An 18,463-nucleotide genomic window follows, 5' to 3' on the forward strand; every position below is an offset into this window, starting at 1 on the left:
TTGAGGGTGGTAGGGTTGAGGGTGGTAGGCTTGAGGGTGGCAGGGTTGAGGGTGGTAGAGTTGAGGGTGGTAGGGTTGAGGGTGGTAGACACAATGTAGGGGGACTGGCTCGTTTAAAAGACTACCTGGAGCAACACTGATGTGAGAGAGAGAATGGTTTTACTCTTTTTCAATAAGACACTGTACAACTGGCAGCAATACGTTTCATTGCTTTAAGTTGTAGAAACAATACAGCCACAAATTGTATCGAAAAATATTTACATTCATTTTTCATTTACATTAAATATTTGATAGAACTTCTAACAAGTAGGCTTTTTTAAAAAGCTGTTCATAAGGGTACCTGCACAGAAGTGTGTGAAGGAAATAACTAACTACCACTATGATACTGTAGTTATGAGGAAGTCATGTCCATTTGAAAACACCTGCGTGCTGATACTGCTCGCTACCACACTGTATTTAGTTCAGAGGATTCTTCCATGTTGAGTCATGAGCTGAATATCTGGCGTTGTGTGCATATGCACATGTTGACATTGACCTTAACTTGATACCTTACATGCAATATGTATGCATATGGTCTTTGACCTTAACTCTGCTCTTAGTTATTCTTACTTTTACTCTGAAATGAACTCTTCTTATTGTAATTGCAGAGTACCATGTCAGGGGAAGGATGTGCGAGGTCTGTACCCTGGTCAGCTGGGTAGAATCCAGGTCGTTCACTCTCAGGATCACAGTACCAAGACACTGGACTCAGTGGATTAAAATCACACTGCAGTTTTTACGCAGTAGCTCTTTTCCCATGGTTGCATGGTGTTAAATGGCACCCTATTCCCTACATAGTGCACTACTTTTGACAAGGGCCCAACAAGGGAACGGGGTGCCATTTGGGACACGACCATTAACTCGGACTGCTATTGGGTAGTGGTACTATATGAACATCTACAACTAGCCTACTACCAGGTAGACTCTCCACATAGATATGCTTTCATCACTTTTCAGAATAACAAGTGTGTTGGCTCGGTGTTAGGTTCATAAACAAAGACACTGTGTAAAGATTTCTGGTAAATGTTTGATTGACATCCAGACACTATCATTTGGGACTGAAGGGTTCTATTGTGTTGATTTGTGTGTTCATATGTCGTGATTTGTTCTCGACTGTGTAGCTACATAATAAACTGTACAAGTAATGTAGCCTACTACATACAGTATATACTGTGGCTAGCAACTTGAATGTATAGGCTCTACAGTGCCCTCAGAAAGTATTCATACCCTTGACTTATTCCATGTTTTGTGGTGTTACAGCCTGAATTCAAAATTGATTACAGATATTTTTCTCTCACCCATCTACACACAACGACATAGTGAAAACGTCCTTTTTTTTAGCAAATGTATTGAAAAGGAAATACAGAAATATTTAATTTACATAAGTAGAATCACCTTTGGCAGCGATTACAGCTGTGAGTCTTTCTGGGTATGTCTAAGAGTTTTACACACCTGGATTGTATAATACCTGCACATTATTTAAGAAATCCTACAAGAGCACCTCCTCCCAGCTGCCCACTGCACTGTGGCTAGGTAACACGGTCACCACCGATAAATCCATGATAATCTAAAACTTCAACAAGCCTTTCTCAACGGCTGGCCATGCTTTCCTCCTGGGCACTCCAACCTTGGCCAACAGCTCCCCCCCCAGCTCCCCCCTCAACTTCGGCGATGTCATCTACAAAATGGCTTCCAACACTCTACTCAGCAAACTGGATGAGGTTTATCACAGTGCCAGCTGTTTTGTTACCAAAGCTCCTTATACCACCCACCACTGCGACCTGTATGCTCTAGTCGGCTGGCCCTCGTTACATATTCATTGCCAGACCCACTGGCTCCAGGTCATCTACAAGTCCATGCTAGGTAAAGCTCCGCCTTACCTCAGTTCAGTGGTCACGATGGCAACACCCACCCGTAGCATGCGCTCCAGCAGGTGTATCTCACTGATCATCCTTAAAGCCAACACCTCATTTGGCCACCTTTCGTTCCAGTTCTCTGCTGCCTGTGACTGGAACGAATTGCAAAAATCGTTGAAGTTGGAGACTTTTATCTCCCTCACCAACTTTAAACATCTGCTATCTGAGCAGCTAACCGATCGCTGCAGCTGTACATCGTCCATCGGTAAATAGCCCACCCAATTTACCTACCTCATCCCCATACTGTTTTTATTTATTTACTTTTCTGCTCTTTTGCACACCAGTATCTCTACCTGCACATTACCATCTGATCATTTATCACTCCAGTGTTAATCTGCTAAAATTGTAATTATTCGCCTACCTTCTCATGCCTTTTGCACACAATGTATCTTTTTTTCTTTTTTTCTACTGTGTTATCGACTTGTTTATGGTTTACTCCATGTGTAACTCTGTGTTGCTGTCTGTTCACACTGCTATGCTTTATCTTGGCCAGGTCACAGTTGTAAATGAGAACTTGTTCTCAACTAGCCTACCTGGTTAAATAAAGGTGAAAAAAAAAATTTAACTGTCAAGTTGGTTGTTGATCATTGCTAGACAGCCATTTTCAAGTCTCGCCATAGATTTTCAAGCCTATTTAGTTCAAAACTGTAACTAGGCTACTCAGGAACTTTTAATGTCATCTTGGTAAGCAACTCCAGTGTATATTTGGCTTTATGTTTCATGTTATTGTCCTGCTGAAAGGTGAATGTGTCTGTTGGAAAGCAGACTGAACCAACTTTTCCTCTAGGATTTTCCCTGTGCCTAGCTCTATTCCTTTTCTTTTTATCCTAAAATACTCCCAAGTCCTTAAAGAGTGGTTCTCAGTGATGTGTTGGATTTGCCCCAAACATAACACTTTATATTCAGGACAATAAGTTCATTTCTTTGCCCATGTTTCTTTCATTTTTATAGTGCCTTACTACAAACAGGATGCCTGTTTTGAAATATTTGTATCCTGTACAGGCTTCATTTTCTCTCTGTCATTTAGGTTAGTATTATGGAGTAACTACACTGTTGTTGATCCATCCTCAGTTATATCCTATCACAGCCATTAAACTCTAACTGTTTTAAAATCACCATTGGCCTCATGGTGAAATCCCTGAGCAGTGTCCTTCCTCTCTGGCAAGTGACTAGTTGTAGTGGATGGGTGTATTGATGCACCATCCAAAATGTAATAAACAACTTCACCATGCTCAAAGGGATATATGTCTGTTTTTTTGTTTTACCCATTTACCAATAGGTGCCATTTGCGAGGCATTGGAAAACCTCCTTGGTCTTTGTGGTTGAATCTGTTTCAAATTCACTGATCGACTGAGGGACCTTATAGATAATTGTGTGTGTGGGGGGGGGTACAGAGATGAGGTAGTCATTCAAAAATCATGCTAAACACTATTATTGCACACAGTGAGTCCATGCAACTTATTATGTGATTTGTTCAGCACATTTTTACTCCTGAACTTCTTTAGCCTTGCCATAACAAATGATTTTACAAAGGCTCAACACCCGTTGAATATGGCCTGTCAGTAAATGGCGCAAAAAAGCGTAATTCAACTATTGCCAGCAGCACAGTTAGTCACCAACGCTCTGGATAACACGAAAACAGCCTAACCAGCTCTGCTAGGGTGAGTGAGGTGTTCTAGCATTTGTGTCTGAAAGTAACTATCAAGGTAGCCAACGTTAGCCAGTTAGCTTGGGTGCTTGACTACCGTTGTGGGGTCAGAACGCTTGGACCAACTCTACTCCTCAGCCAGAGCGTCCAGTGTGCGCTCTGAACGCTCAGAGAGAAAAACGCTCAGAATTTACAAACATCCTGAGCGCACTCTGGCACTCCAGATAGAATTTACAAACATGCCTATCATATCATCTTAATCCTTGTAACACGTTTGTGTGAAAGTCAAGGGGTGTAAATCTATTTTGAAGGCAGTGGTATATAGTTCTATGTAAAGCAACTTGAGGCGTCTTATTCAAAACACTGAACTCTGTTACTCTATTCCATTCTGTCACATCTGTTTTTACCCCACAGAGTAAGGTTTGCATCCTTGGATTACTCTCCGGAGCCTTACAGTGAACACTATGAAGACTCCCCGAGGAGTTTCGACCTCCAGACATTCCACCTCTACCTTCAGTGCTGCTTCACTACTAGCTCTGGACCATGGTGTTACGTGCGGTTTGCTTATGCTTGAGAATCTCAGAATCAGCAACCCACACGTAACGCGCTGGACTAGAGCTACGTCACTACCTCTCTTTTCATCTCTTGATTTGGTCCTTTACATCAGAGTGTAATGGATTCCAGGTGACTACCTCAAGAAGCTGGTTGAGAGAATGCCAAGAGTGTGCAAAGCTGTCATCAAGGTAAAGGGTGGCTACTTTGAAGAAAATTAACACTTTTTTTGGTTACTGCATGATTCCATATGTTATTTCATAGTTTTGATATCTTCACTATTATTCTACAATGTCAAAAATAAAGAAACCCTTGAATGAGTAGGTGTCAGTACATTTATGAAAGTGTAATTAAATCCCAAAATCTCAGCAAACGTTAATCAAATTTATAAAACACATTTCAGACATGGATGCAGCACAATGTGCTTAACAGAAAAAAAAACAAATTAAAAACATAAATATTTATTACACAAGAGGATAAACTAAAGAATAACAAAAACTAAAGGATGAAAAGCAGAACCAAAATATGTTTATAGATCCCCTTTAAATATGTTCAGTTTCAACCCCATCAGGTCCTCTGGCAGGCTATTCCAGAGGCTGGGGGCATAGTAACTAAAGGCTGCCTCACCATGTCTCTTGGTCCTAGGCTTTGGGATAGTTAAAAGACCAGTGCCAGATGACATCAAGGACCTACTGGGTACATAACTGGCATGTATTGGGGTGCACAATCGTGGATTGATTTCAAAACCAATAGAATCTTAGAACTAATTTTAAAACTCAACGGCACCCAGACCGGAAATCATCACAGTAGTCAAGCCTACTTGTGATGAAGGCATAGATGAGTGTCTCTGTATCAGCCTGAGAGAAACAGCTGCACCTTGGCAATGTTCATCAGTGTCACGCCTGTTCCCGCTCCCCCTCGCCAGGCTGCCCATCATTACGCGCATCAGTGCTTCATTGGACTCACCTGGACTCCTTCACTTTGTTGATTGACCCCTCTGTCTGTTCCTCAGTTTGATCCCTGTGTCAGCATTAATGCTTTGTTTCCCGGCCCAGATGCAGTCCGTGTTTTGTTTTGTGTCCATTAAATGTTCACTCTCTGTACTTGCTTCTCTTCTCCCAGTGTTTTTGTTTGGTGACGTCGGGTCCGGCTGCCTAAAGAACCGGGGATGCCTCAGCTGGCTCGTCAGGCTTCCACACCTTAGCTGGCTCGAGAGGTTTTCTTTCCTCGGTTGGCTCGACAGGCTCCCATCCCGCGTCATGCATTCAGCCGGCAAGATACTCAAAAGACTCAGTCGCCAAACGAAATGTCCTTGCAGCTGAGAGCATTAGTAAAAATAGTGGCTGTCTCCCCACCCTTTTTCCCTTTTCTGAGTATGAAAAGCTGTAGTCCGTGGGAGGCTTCAATAAGGGCGGCACTACAATCTGAAGACACATATGTTTCAGTGAGAAACATGCAATGAACTTTGCACTCAGTAATGAGGTCATTCACAATAATGGTTTTCTAGTGATTGCTCTAATATTTAAAAGTGCCATATTCAATGTGTGGGCCACTCTGCCACTAGGGCATCAGTCTCAAGGTAACCAACGGAACGACAAATAAATTAACGTTACAACCATGTTTTCTGAAAGTCTCCAATCTATCAGAATGGTAGGAGATGACAGTTTGTATAAACTCTGTAGAAGGCGGATTTAGAGGATCATAATTTAGGTTACTCACAATGAGTGGCGGTTCTAGCTTGCATGGCTCCCTCCCAAGACTAAACCAATTTACCTTGGTGGTGTGCAGACTGGTTTTATATTATTCTTAATGATTTCGGCACAAACCAGAAAAAGCAATATGTCTGTGAAACTATATATTCACAGTATTATGAATGAATTGTGGTTTATTTGGTAGCATTTCGTAGTGTGACTGATTTTACTAATTGCATCAAATCAAATCAAATTTTATTTGTCACATACACATGGTTAGCAGATGTTAATGCGAGTGTAGCGAAATGCTTGTGCTTCTAGTTCCGACAATGCAGTAATAACGAACAAGTAATCTAACTAACAATTCCAAAAAAACTACTGTCTTATACACAGTGTAAGGGGATAAAGAATATGTACATAAGGATATATGAATGAGTGATGGTACAGAGCAGCATAGGCAAGATACAGTAGATGATATCGAGTACAGTATATACATATGAGATGAGTATGTAAACCAAGTGGCATAGTTAAAGTGGCTAGTGATACATGTATTACATAAGGATGCAGTCGATGATATAGAGTACAGTATCTACGTATGCATATGAGATGAATAATGTAGGGTAAGTAACATTATATAAGGTAGCATTGTTTAAAGTGGCTAGTGATATATTTACATCATTTCCCATCAATTCCCATGATTAAAGTGGCTGGAGTAGAGTCAGTGTCATTGACAGTGTGTTGGCAGTAGCCACTCAATGTTAGTGGTGGCTGTTTAACAGTCTGATGGCCTTGAGATAGAAGCTGTTTTTCAGTCTCTCGGTCCCAGCTTTGATGCACCTGTACTGACCTCGCCTTCTGGATGACAGCGGGGTGAACAGGCAGTGGCTCGGGTGGTTGATGTCCTTGATGATCTTTATGGCCTTCCTGTAGCATCGGGTGGTGTAGGTGTCCTGGAGGGCAGGTAGTTTGCCCCCGGTGATGCGTTGTGCAGACCTCACTACCCTCTGGAGAGCCTTACGGTTGAGGGCGGTGCAGTTGCCGTACCAGGCGGTGATACAGCTCGACAGGATGCTCTCGATTGTGCATCTGTAGAAGTTTGTGAGTGCTTTTGGTGACAAGCCGAATTTCTTCAGCCTCCTGAGGTTGAAGAGGCGCTGCTGCGCCTTCCTCACGATGCTGTCTGTGTGAGTGGACCAATTCAGTTTGTCTGTGATGTGTATGCCGAGGAACTTAAAACTTGCTACCCTCTCCACTACTGTTCCATCGATGTGGATGGGGGGGTGTTCCCTCTGCTGTTTCCTGAAGTCCACAATCATCTCCTTAGTTTTGTAACATTAGTACTGTACAAAGTTAGAGGTGCGCTATTTGATAGATGCCCCCACTCCCCCTACCTCGGGCTTCCAGTGGGGTGACCTGAGGTCAACCTACTCCCTCCCCATCTCGTACTTCTGAGTGGGAGATCTTCCCAGGCAGTAGCCTGCCTAGCTCACAAACTAGAATCAGGGTGCCCACTCCGACAAGGTTAATTGACCCACAGTCCCACACGGTGACATGATATCATTGACGTGACGTGCAAATGAGCGATAGAAAACCGATGGCGCAAATGACACCATTCCGATTTTTTTTGTGCGGGCGCCCCCTGCCACCCCCGGCAAGATGCCCATGTCGCCTACACATAAATCCGCCACTGCTCACAATAACCATAGAGCCATTTCTACAGGAGTTGATATGGTTTCCAAGTCTTCTGTTGCTTAGTCTGCCAGGGAGGACTGGAGCACTACCAGACCCTGTCTGTCAGTCTCTAAAACAGTTTGATGTTGCTGGGACTGGAGCACTACCAGACCCTGTCTGTCAGTCTCTAAAACAGTTTGATGTTGCTGGGACTGGAGCACTACCAGACCCTGTCTGTCAGTCTCTAAAACAGTTTGATGTTGCTGGGACTGGAGCACTACCAGACCCTGTCTGTCAGTCTCTAAAACAGTTTGCGATGTTGCTGGAAATAATCCTGGAAGCCCTGCGGTTAGGGTGAATCCTGTCTCTTTTTTAAAAAAGTGCTGGTTACTCCCACAGCAAATCAAAGTTGTCACAAAACGAAACATTCCTGTCATTGCAAAGTTTCTTCGGGTACTCATTTAGGGCAACAATCATTATTTGGAGGGATAATACTGGTGTGAAACAAAAGATCAAAACCAAAAGGAAGTACAATGTTATGACCCCTGGGCCATTGAATGTTTGGCACTTAAAAAAGAAGAAGAAAGAAAGGAGTAACAACAAAGACTTAAACTATTCAACAAGCAAACGTGACATATGTGCTTTTATTAAGCGATTACCCAAATTCTCTGAACAGCTCAGGACATTATGCAAACCCAGTGAACCTGATAGGAAGACATGAGCCTGGATTGTCTGAAAAATAGGCCGTGTACACACAGATTCTACAACACGCTTGAGACAGTGTTTGTGATACAATGGAGAGTTTGTCCGCACAAAAATGTTTACACACCCGTTGTCTCAAGTGAGTTACACATCATTTGTACAATCTGAGTGTGTAGGGGGCCATAGTGTTTGGTTACTGAATGCAGAATCACATTTCTCAAGGCTTTGTTGATAAAACGCAAAGAAAGACAAAGAAAAGAGGATGGCATCTTAAGTACTTGCTTGATTGGTTATGCTTTCCATTCAAGGTATTGTGAGTTAAATGGCAGGAAGGATGGGGCTCATTTTACGCGTTGTTATAGCTTCAGTCTTGAGTTCTCATCTCGACACCCACAGTAATTGCCATAATCAGGTGATCACAATGACTATACAAAAAATAGAAATGCCAGCTAACTGGTTAACCATGTATGCTTAGTGTGGTACACATTGCAAACATGTGTTTTCATTGTGTTCAGTTGTGTAATACACAGTACTATCATCGGATCATGTGTTTGTGGAATGTTTGATTTTGTGCTAAAGTGAAGTTCATTTGAACAGGTCACAGTTGGTCTTGGATGGACCAAAGTGTTAGTAACCCAAACCACAAACACAGATGGATAGTAATGATAAAATGAGGAGTCAATTATGACAAGAATCCTGTCAGGTGTAGCCCACTACTGCTTACCAATCCTGGTTTAAAGTGATGGTTAGAGTTTGCATCATCTTCACGTCATTGTTCTCCTCATTCATTATGCTAACGCAGACTTGCCCTTTAACGCCTAAGCTTCACTCCCAACTTTGCAATTAAGATCTACAGTGTCTGTGTACATACTGTACTTTCCATTACTTTGCTGACGTGATGGGTTACTACCCAATGGCCTGAGAACAAAATGTGAAGAATTGGCTCACCTGGCTACCCGTCCTGCTACCCATCCTGCTACCCATCCTTCCCGTATAAAAACTCTGATGTGTTGTCTGTCAGACACAGAGGAGTAGGTACAGCTTGATCAGCTGTGTTATTTTCCACTGAACACTGTTCCTCGCTTACCTGAACGACTGGTAAGGGCATTTTTATTGAACGGACTCATTGTTTTGACCTGTATTGAGTTATTGTATGTTGAATGTTCAGTGAAAAAGTCAATATTATGGTTGTAGAGGTACTTTGAGAAATATGGAAATACTTTGAGAAATATGGAAATACTTTGAGAAATATGGAAATACTTTGAGAAATATGGAAATACTTTGAGAAAATGTGTGTTTTGGTAATTGAGGTCTCACAACATCGCCGATTTGCTAGCTCAGATATATACAAACGTAAATACCTAAATAAATATACATTTTAGAATGTAAGTACAAGAATAAATTAAAAAGTACATGTTTTCATCCCTCACGGTGATAGCTTTGAAATCTTTCTGGTAAGAAGAGGGGCGGGGGCGTATGCCTTATGACTAACGTGACATGGTGTGATGACAGAAACATACAGGAACTCAAATCCTTCTGTTCACCTGATTTAGAATTCCTCACAATCAAATGTAGACCGCATTATCTACCAAGAGAATTCTCTTCGATTATAATCACAGCCGTATATATCCCCCCCCAAGCAGACACATCGATGGCTCTGAACGAACTTTATTTAACTCTCTGCAAACTGGAAACGATTTATCCGGAGGCTGCATTCATTGTAGCTGGGGATTTTAACAAGGCTAATCTGAAAACAAGACTCCCTAAATTTTATCAGCATATCGATTGCGCAACCAGGGGTGGAAAGACCCTGGATCATTGTTACTCTAACTTCCGCGACGCATATAAGGCCCTGCCCCGCCCCCCTTTCGGAAAAGCTGACCACGACTCCATTTTGTTGATCCCTGCCTACAGACAGAAACTAAAACAAGAAGCTCCCACGCTGAGGTCTGTCCAACGCTGGTCTGACCAAGCTGACTCCACACTCCAAGACTGCTTCCATCACGTGGACTGGGAGATGTTTCGTATTGCGTCAGACAACAACATTGACGAATACGCTGATTCGGTGTGCGAGTTCATTAGAACGTGCGTTGAAGATGTCGTTCCCATAGCAACGATTAAAACATTCCCTAACCAGAAACCTTGGATTGATGGCAGCATTCGTGTGAAACTGAAGGCACGAACCACTGCTTTTAATCAGGGCAAGGTGTCTGGTAACATGGCTGAATACAAACAGTGCAGCTATTCCCTCCGCAAGGCTATCAAACAAGCTAAGCGCCAGTACAGAGACAAAGTAGAATCTCAATTCAACGGCTCAGACACAAGAGGCATGTGGCAGGGTCTACAGTCAATCACGGACTACAGGAAGAAACCCAGCCCAGTCACGGACCAGGATGTCTTGCTCCCAGGCAGACTAAATAACTTTTTTGCCCGCTTTGAGGACAATACAGTGCCACTGACACGGCCTGCAACGAAAACATGCGGTCTCTCCTTCACTGCAGCCGAAGTGAGTAAGACATTTAAACGTGTTAACCCTCGCAAGGCTGCAGGCCCAGACGGCATCCCCAGCCGCGCCCTCAGAGCATGCGCAGACCAGCTGGCCGGTGTGTTTACAGACATATTCAATCAATCCCTATACCAGTCTGCTGTTCCCACATGCTTCAAGAGGGCCACCATTGTTCCTGTTCCCAAGAAAGCTAAGGTAACTGAGCTAAACGACTACCGCCCGTAGCACTCACATCCGTCATCATGAAGTGCTTTGAGAGACTAGTCAAGGACCATATCACCTCCACCCTACCTGACACCCTAGACCCACTCCAATTTGCTTACCGCCCAAATAGGTCCACAGACGATGCAATCTCAACCACACTGCAAACTGCCCTAACCCATCTGGACAAGAGGAATACCTATGTGAGAATGCTGTTCATCGACTACAGCTCGGCATTCAACACCATAGTACCCTCCAAGCTCGTCATCAAGCTCGAGACCCTGGGTCTCGACCCCCGCCCTGTGCAACTGGGTTCTGGACTTCCTGACGGGCCGCCCCCAGGTGGTGAGGGTAGGCAACAACATCTCCTCCCCGCTGATCCTCAACACTGGGGCCCCACAAGGGTGCGTTCTGAGCCCTCTCCTGTACTCCCTGTTCACCCACGACTGCGTGGCCACGCACGCCTCCAACTCAATCATCAAGTTTGCGGACGACACAACAGTGGTAGGCTTGATTACCAACAACGACGAGACGGCCTACAGGGAGGAGGTGAGGGCCCTCGGAGTGTGGTGTCAGGAAAATAACCTCACACTCAACGTCAACAAAACTAAGGAGATGATTGTGGACTTCAGGAAACAGCAGAGGGAACACCCCCATCCACATCGATGGAACAGTAGTGGAGAGGGTAGCAAGTTTTAAGTTCCTCGGCATACACATCACAGACAAACTGAATTGGTCCACTCACACAGACAGCATCGTGAGGAAGGCGCAGCAGCGCCTCTTCAACCTCAGGAGGCTGAAGAAATTCGGCTTGTCACCAAAAGCACTCACAAACTTCTACAGATGCACAATCGAGAGCATCCTGGCGGGCTGTATCACCGCCTGGTATGGCAACTGCACCGCCCTCAACCGTAAGGCTCTCCAGAGGGTAGTGAGGTCTGCACAACGCATCACCGGGGGCAAACTACCTGCCCTCCAGGACACCTACACCACCCGATGCTACAGGAAGGCCATAAAGATCATCAAGGACATCAACCACCCGAGCCACTGCCTGTTCGCCCCGCTGTCATCCAGAAGGCGAGGTCAGTACAGGTGCATCAAAGCTGGGACCGAGAGACTGAAAAACAGCTTCTATCTCAAGGCCATCAGACTGTTAAACAGCCACCACTAACATTGAGTGGCTACTGCCAACACACTGTCAATGACACTGACTCTACTCCAGCCACTTTAATAATGGGAATTGATGGGAAATGATGTAAATATATCACTAGCCACTTTAAACAATGCTACCTTATATAATGTTACTTACCCTACATTATTCATCTCATATGCATACGTAGATACTGTACTCTATATCATCGACTGCATCCTTATGTAATACATGTATCACTAGCCACTTTAACTATGCCACTTGGTTTACATACTCATCTCATATGTATATACTGTACTCGATATCATCTACTGTATCTTGCCTATGCTGCTCTGTACCATCACTCATTCATATATCCTTATGTACATATTCTTTATCCCCTTACTCTGTGTATAAGACAGTAGTTTTTTTTTTTGGAATTGTTAGTTAGATTACTTGTTCGTTATTACTGCATTGTCGGAACTAGAAGCACAAGCATTTCGCTACACTCGCATTAACATCTGCTAACCATGTGTATGTGACAAATAAAATTTGATTTGATTTGATTTGATTTGATTTGAATTGACAATACATTTTGAAACATACATGAGTGTTGGTTGAAAAATCCTTAAATGATCTGCTCATGTTTCATCTTATTTGCCTACAACAACATAAAGCCTCTCATGAACTTGAAGAGTTTCATTCCAAAATTATATTCTGTAGGTACCTTCATGTGTGTGTGTAAAATATTACTGTTCTCGGATTTTTTATTAATAGATTTTAGATGTGTATTCAAATGGGTTTTGTTGCAAAATGCTACATACTGATAAGCTGGAATGGAATGTTGGTATCCTGTATATTTGACTGTGATACGTGGTTGTCCCCTAGTTATCTAAAGATGAATGCACTAACTGTAAGTCGTTCTGGATGAGAACATCTGCTAAATGGTCAAATGTCAATATTTTACATACAGATCTCCTATTATTATATTTATTAGTTTGTTTTATATATTGACGTCACAAATATATCATTTGTACAGTTCTTTATTAAAAAATGTAGTTATTTATCACATTTGACTGTGTAAAACCCCAGCAGTACTAATTATTGCTGTGAGAGTGAGAAGGATATATAGCATTTTGCAACGAAACATGATTATTTGCCTCTCTGAAATGAAACCGTCAAGTGATAGATATCAAACAAATACACGTCTGTCATTGAACACCGCGCCATGACTAGACGGTGAAAAAACATCCATCTTTTTCTCAAGTTCTTTAAACAATAAAAACTAATTTACCAACATTTCAGAAAATGGATATACTGTAAGCAATCATTTCTGATGAAAAAACACAAATGTGAAGAATTGGTTTATACAGTGCATTCGGAAAGTATTCAGATCCCTTGACTTTTTACACATTTTGTTACGTTACAGCCTTGTTCTAATGACAAAGCAAAAACAGGTTTTAGAAATGGATACATTTACATAAGTATTCAGAACATTTTACTCAGTACTTTGTTGAAGCACCTTTGGCAGCCATTATAGCCTCAAGTCTTCTTGGGTATGACGTTACAGGCTTGGCACACCTGTATTTGGGGAGTTTCTCACATTTTTCTCTACAGATCCTCTCAAGCTCTATCAAGTTAGATGGGGAGTGTCGCTGCACAGCTATTTTCAGGTCTCTCCAGAGATGTTCGATCGGGTTCAAGTCCGGGCTCTTGGCTGGGCCACTCAAGGACATTCAGAGACTTGTCCCGAAGCCACTCCTGCGTTGTCTTGACTGTGTGCTTAGGGTCGTTGTCGTGTTGGAAGGTGAACCTTCGCCCCAGTCTGAGGTCCCGAGCGCTCTGGAGAAGTTTTCATCAAGGATCTCTCTGTACTTTGCTCCATTCATTTTTTTCCCCTAGATCCTGACTAGTCCGCCAACCCCTGCTGCTGAAAAACATCCCCACAGCATGATGCTTCCACCACCATGCTTCACCTTAGGGGTGGTATTGGCCAGGTGATGAGCGGTGCCTGGTTTCCTCCAGACGTCTCCCATCTCCACAGAGGAACTCTGGGGATCTGTCAGAGTGACCATCGGGTTCTTGGTCACATCCCTGACCAAGGCCCTTCTCCCCGATTGCTCAGTTTGGCAGGGCGGCCAGCTCTAGGAAGGGTCTTGGTGGTTCCAAACTTCTTCCATTTAAGAATGATCGAGGCCACTGTGGTCTTGGGGACCTTCAATGCTGCAGACATTTTTTGGTACCATTTACCAGATCTGTGCCTCCACACAATCCTGTCTCGGCGCTCTACGGACAATTCCTTCGACCTCATGGTTTATTTTTTTTGCTCTAACATGCACTGTCAACTGTGAGATCTTATATAGACAGGTGTGTGCCTCCAAATCATGTCCAATTGATTGAATTTCCCACAGGTGGACTCCAATCAAGTTGTAGAAACATCTCAAGGGTGATCAATGTAAACAGGATGCACCTGAGCTCAATTTCGAGTCTCACTGCAAAGGGTCAGAATACTTATGTAAATAAGGTATTGCTGTTTATTATTTATAATACATTTGCAAAAATGTCTAAAAACCTGTTTTCGCTTTGGCATTATGGGGTATTGTGTATAGATTGAGGGAAAGGAAAAAGGGAAGGGGTCTGAGTACTTTCCGAATGTGCTGTATAGCGTTTTGGAATGGAACTCTTCAACTCTTCAGAACAGCCTTACAGCTTCTCTTTGTAGGATAATCATGTATATTTTTATCCTATATCTTTCCATACCATGCTAAACAGATCACCCAAAGACAACATGAAGCTGGAGCTGCTGGTGGTGTTGGCTGTAGCAGCCCTGGTTCCCAGCCTGTCTGTGGGGCTTCTTCTCTCCAAATGTGAGCTGAAGCCCAAACTGACAGAGGCTGCTGACCAATTCAATCTGACTGAGAAAATTGCAGCAAAGGGAGTCGAACTGGACAACGCCTTGGCCAAAAGTGGGTTGTGAATTCTATGTAGGCCTATTGTGTTTGTGTGAGTTTCGAGAGATGACTTAAAGGTGGTGTGAGAGCATAAAACATCAATGTCACTGAAAAAGGTCTCAAATTTAGTTGAAGGGGAAGTTCAATATTTTACAACTTAATGTTAAAGGGGTCAACACCCTAGTAGTCTATGGGCCATTTTCTTTAAAGAGCCACTACAAACTTCAGCTAAAATCAATGGGGACAATTTACCAAATTGAATGGCCAAATCAAATGAAATAAACTAAATTATTTGATTAAAGTTAATTAAAGGTGATTTGGCCATTTAAAAAAAAAACATTGCATGTTTGCCCCTAGTCAGCGGTGCCTAAGGTTAGCGGAAGTTTGTAGTGGCTGTTTAAAGACAAACTGTAATCCATGTTTTGTTTTATTTTATAGACTACTTTCAGGGTGAGGAAAAATCAAGTAAAATACTGAACTTCCCCTTTAAAACGTCCAAATATATAATCTCTCCCTCTATTCTCTTCCTGCTCTCACTGTGACTTGGTTGGTCCAGTTATCTGCAGTTTGGACCTAAAGTCTGGTTTAAACACCAGCCTTGTGACCAACCTTGTCCTGCGCAAACCTTTCCTGCATAAATCCAAAAGGCGCCCCATCAGCAGGAGACCTGTGAGACTGTTTGGGCACAAACGTCCAGGTAGAGATGTTGAGTCAAAGGAAGATCGAGTCAGTTCTGAGGGAGAAGAGGACAAGCCTAGACCTACAGGAAAGCCTGGGGGAATGAAACCCAAACCTACCGGGAAAACAGAGGGAGTGAGCCCAAGATCAGAGAGGCCCGAAGGGAAGAGGACGAGACCAGGGAGTCCCGCGATAGGAAGGAACAAGCGTGAGGCTGAGGAGTTCGCTGGTGATAAGGAAGAACATGACAAAGTTGAGGCGCAAGAAAGCAAAGCGGCTGAGGGGGAAGAGTTTTGCGGCTATGAGGATGAGGGTGATGAAGACGAGGTTGACGAGGATGAGCTAGACGAGGAGAACCTGGAAGAGTTCGAGGCGGAGCTGGACGAGCAAGTAGGAGAGGAACCGAAAGAGAGAGAGGGGAACAGGAAGAAGAGATACATCCCAAAGCAGTTCAGAGGTCCCGGACAGAGCCGCAAGCCACCGCCACATAAGTCGAAGCGCAAGCCATTCAAGCCGATCAAGACCCTGTCCTTCAGCTTTTTCGGTCTCTTCCAGCTGAGCAATCGCCTCGCCTGCGCCTCCTCCAACAACACTCGCTCTCTCAATCTCTGTAAGACAGAGTGCAGCTGTGAGTACAAACATCTTTCCTTCCTCAGCCTGTTTAGCAGAATGCCAACAAATGCCTGCATGTATGTATGTACAGTACATGTATGTATGAAAGAATGAATAGGCCTACATGAGTGAGTGAGTGAATGAATGAACGTCAGGCTTGTGATCATGTCAAACCCTTACGTTGGTGTTGAACAACACACCTCCAGGTACTGCTGTTTTAAAACTTCCAAATATATAATCTCGCTCTATCTCTCTCCATTTCCTGCTCTCACTCTGACTTGGTTGGTCCAGTTATCTGCAGTTTGGACCTAAAGTCTGTCTTAAACACCAGCCTAGTCCTGCGTATATAAATGAATGAATGGACAAACAAACAGATGGATTATTCTTGTGTCATGAACAAACACAAGAGATTAGAACTAATGGGTTTCGTAATCAACCTCTCACTTCTCTGTAATCACACTCACAATGTTTAGTCCTACATTAGCGAAAATTTTCAAGGTGCAGGGCTAAAATACTGTACCTGCAAAGTGCACACAAAGGCCTTAGGTAATTGACGGGAACTGTACTGACTGTATGACTGTGTTTCTGCCCTTCCAGCCTTCGTTGATGATGACATCCGTGACGACATTGCCTGCTTTGTGAAGTCTCGTGCCTGGATGTAAGTTAACTGCCAGTACTAGTGAATAGTGAGGACAATGACATTGATGCCACACTGATCTTGATCCATAAAACATGAATTAAAGTGAAGCAGCCCCCTGACAGCACAAAAGAGACTTTTGTTTGGGACTTAATTAATGCAATCTAATTCAATAGAAATTTGACATTCAAAATGCAATAACATAAATGGTTACTTTTGTACGGTAAATAGTCTTTTAAGCCGTTGTACAACTTTGAAGCAAGCTGTATTATTGACAGATAAATATACAATAACAAAATAATAACCATTTTAATTTGTGTATTACAGGAAGGCTCTGAAGTTCCCATGGAAATGTGCCAAGCTGCAAGCCTCTGAGTACTTTGAGTGTGACCAACCACTTAACAGTACTATGAGTACTTTGCAAACAACTGTTTAACAGAGCATTTTCCTTCTTTCTCTCAACTCTTATCTTTGCTATAAGCTCCACAAATATGCTACTTTCTATTACCTCTAGATGGCGTGCTAGGAATGATTTGAGCCGTTATCCCTTATGTTGGGACAACAAGTGCCTCCTACAGACATTAGGCAACAGCCTCATATTCTCCTTCAACTGTCCAACTACCACGAGTAAGGAAGTTAAATCTAACAGATGCCATTTTGTTGAAAATCTCCTTTGTTGCTTGGTAACAACATTTCCTTCTTTCACAAACAAAAATACATAAAATTATCATAAAGACTTTTGGTTTCCAGTGTATTATTTTCTATATGGCAACACCTGATTTGCTTGTGTTAATTAATACAATTCTGTTAAATTAAGTATTCAATTTTAATCTCAAAGAAATGAAACCCAACATGTATTTTTAAGTTGTCATTATTTGGAGGGATGATCGTGGTGCGAAATTAGATCTGTAAAAGAAGCTACTGGGTATAGACATCAATTCAACGATATGGTGGGATAAGTACCCAACTATCATACTTGAGTAAAAGTAAAGATACCTTAATAGAAAATTACTCAAGTAAATGTGAAAGTCACCCAATAAAATACTACTTGAGTAAAAGTCTAAAAGTATTTGGTTTTAAATATACTTAAGTATCAAAAGTAAATGTATTGCTAAAATACACTTAACTATCAGAAGTAAAAGTATAAATCATTTAAAATATCTTATATTAAGCAAACCAGAAGGCTCCATTTTGTTTTTTTATTGACGGATAGCCAGGGGCACACTCCAACATTTAGACATCATTTACAAATGAAGCATGTGTGTTTAGTCTGCCAGATCAGAGGCAATAGGAATGACCAGGGATGCTCTCTTGATAAGTGTGTGAACTTGACAATTTTCCTGTCCTGCTAAGCATTCAAAATGTGCTTTTGGGTGTCAGGGAAAATGTATGGAGTAAAGAGTACATTTGTTTCTTTAGTGAAGTAAAAGTAGTCAAAAATATACATACTAAAGTAAAATACAGATACCCCAAAGAACAACTCAAGTAGTACTTTAAAGTGTTTTTACTTAAGTACTTTACACCACTGAG

At 42.5% G+C, this 18,463-nt stretch overlaps 1 protein-coding gene across 1 annotated transcript; it reads left to right on the forward strand.

Annotated features, from left to right (window-relative positions):
• Positions 1-14,839: 14,839 nt before the first annotated feature.
• On the forward strand, positions 14,840-17,413 carry LOC112230154 (nucleoplasmin-like protein ANO39). Its single transcript, XM_024396346.2, is given in 5 exon segments — positions 14,840-15,021; positions 15,563-16,312; positions 16,894-16,954; positions 17,261-17,363; positions 17,366-17,413. Coding segments are annotated over 5 exon segments (1,140 nt in total). The 5' UTR covers positions 14,840-14,843.
• Positions 17,414-18,463: the final 1,050 nt, after the last annotated feature.

Source organism: Oncorhynchus tshawytscha, linkage group LG32 (assembly GCF_018296145.1).
Source record: "Oncorhynchus tshawytscha isolate Ot180627B linkage group LG32, Otsh_v2.0, whole genome shotgun sequence".
In the NCBI taxonomy this organism is placed as follows: domain Eukaryota; kingdom Metazoa; phylum Chordata; class Actinopteri; order Salmoniformes; family Salmonidae; genus Oncorhynchus; species Oncorhynchus tshawytscha.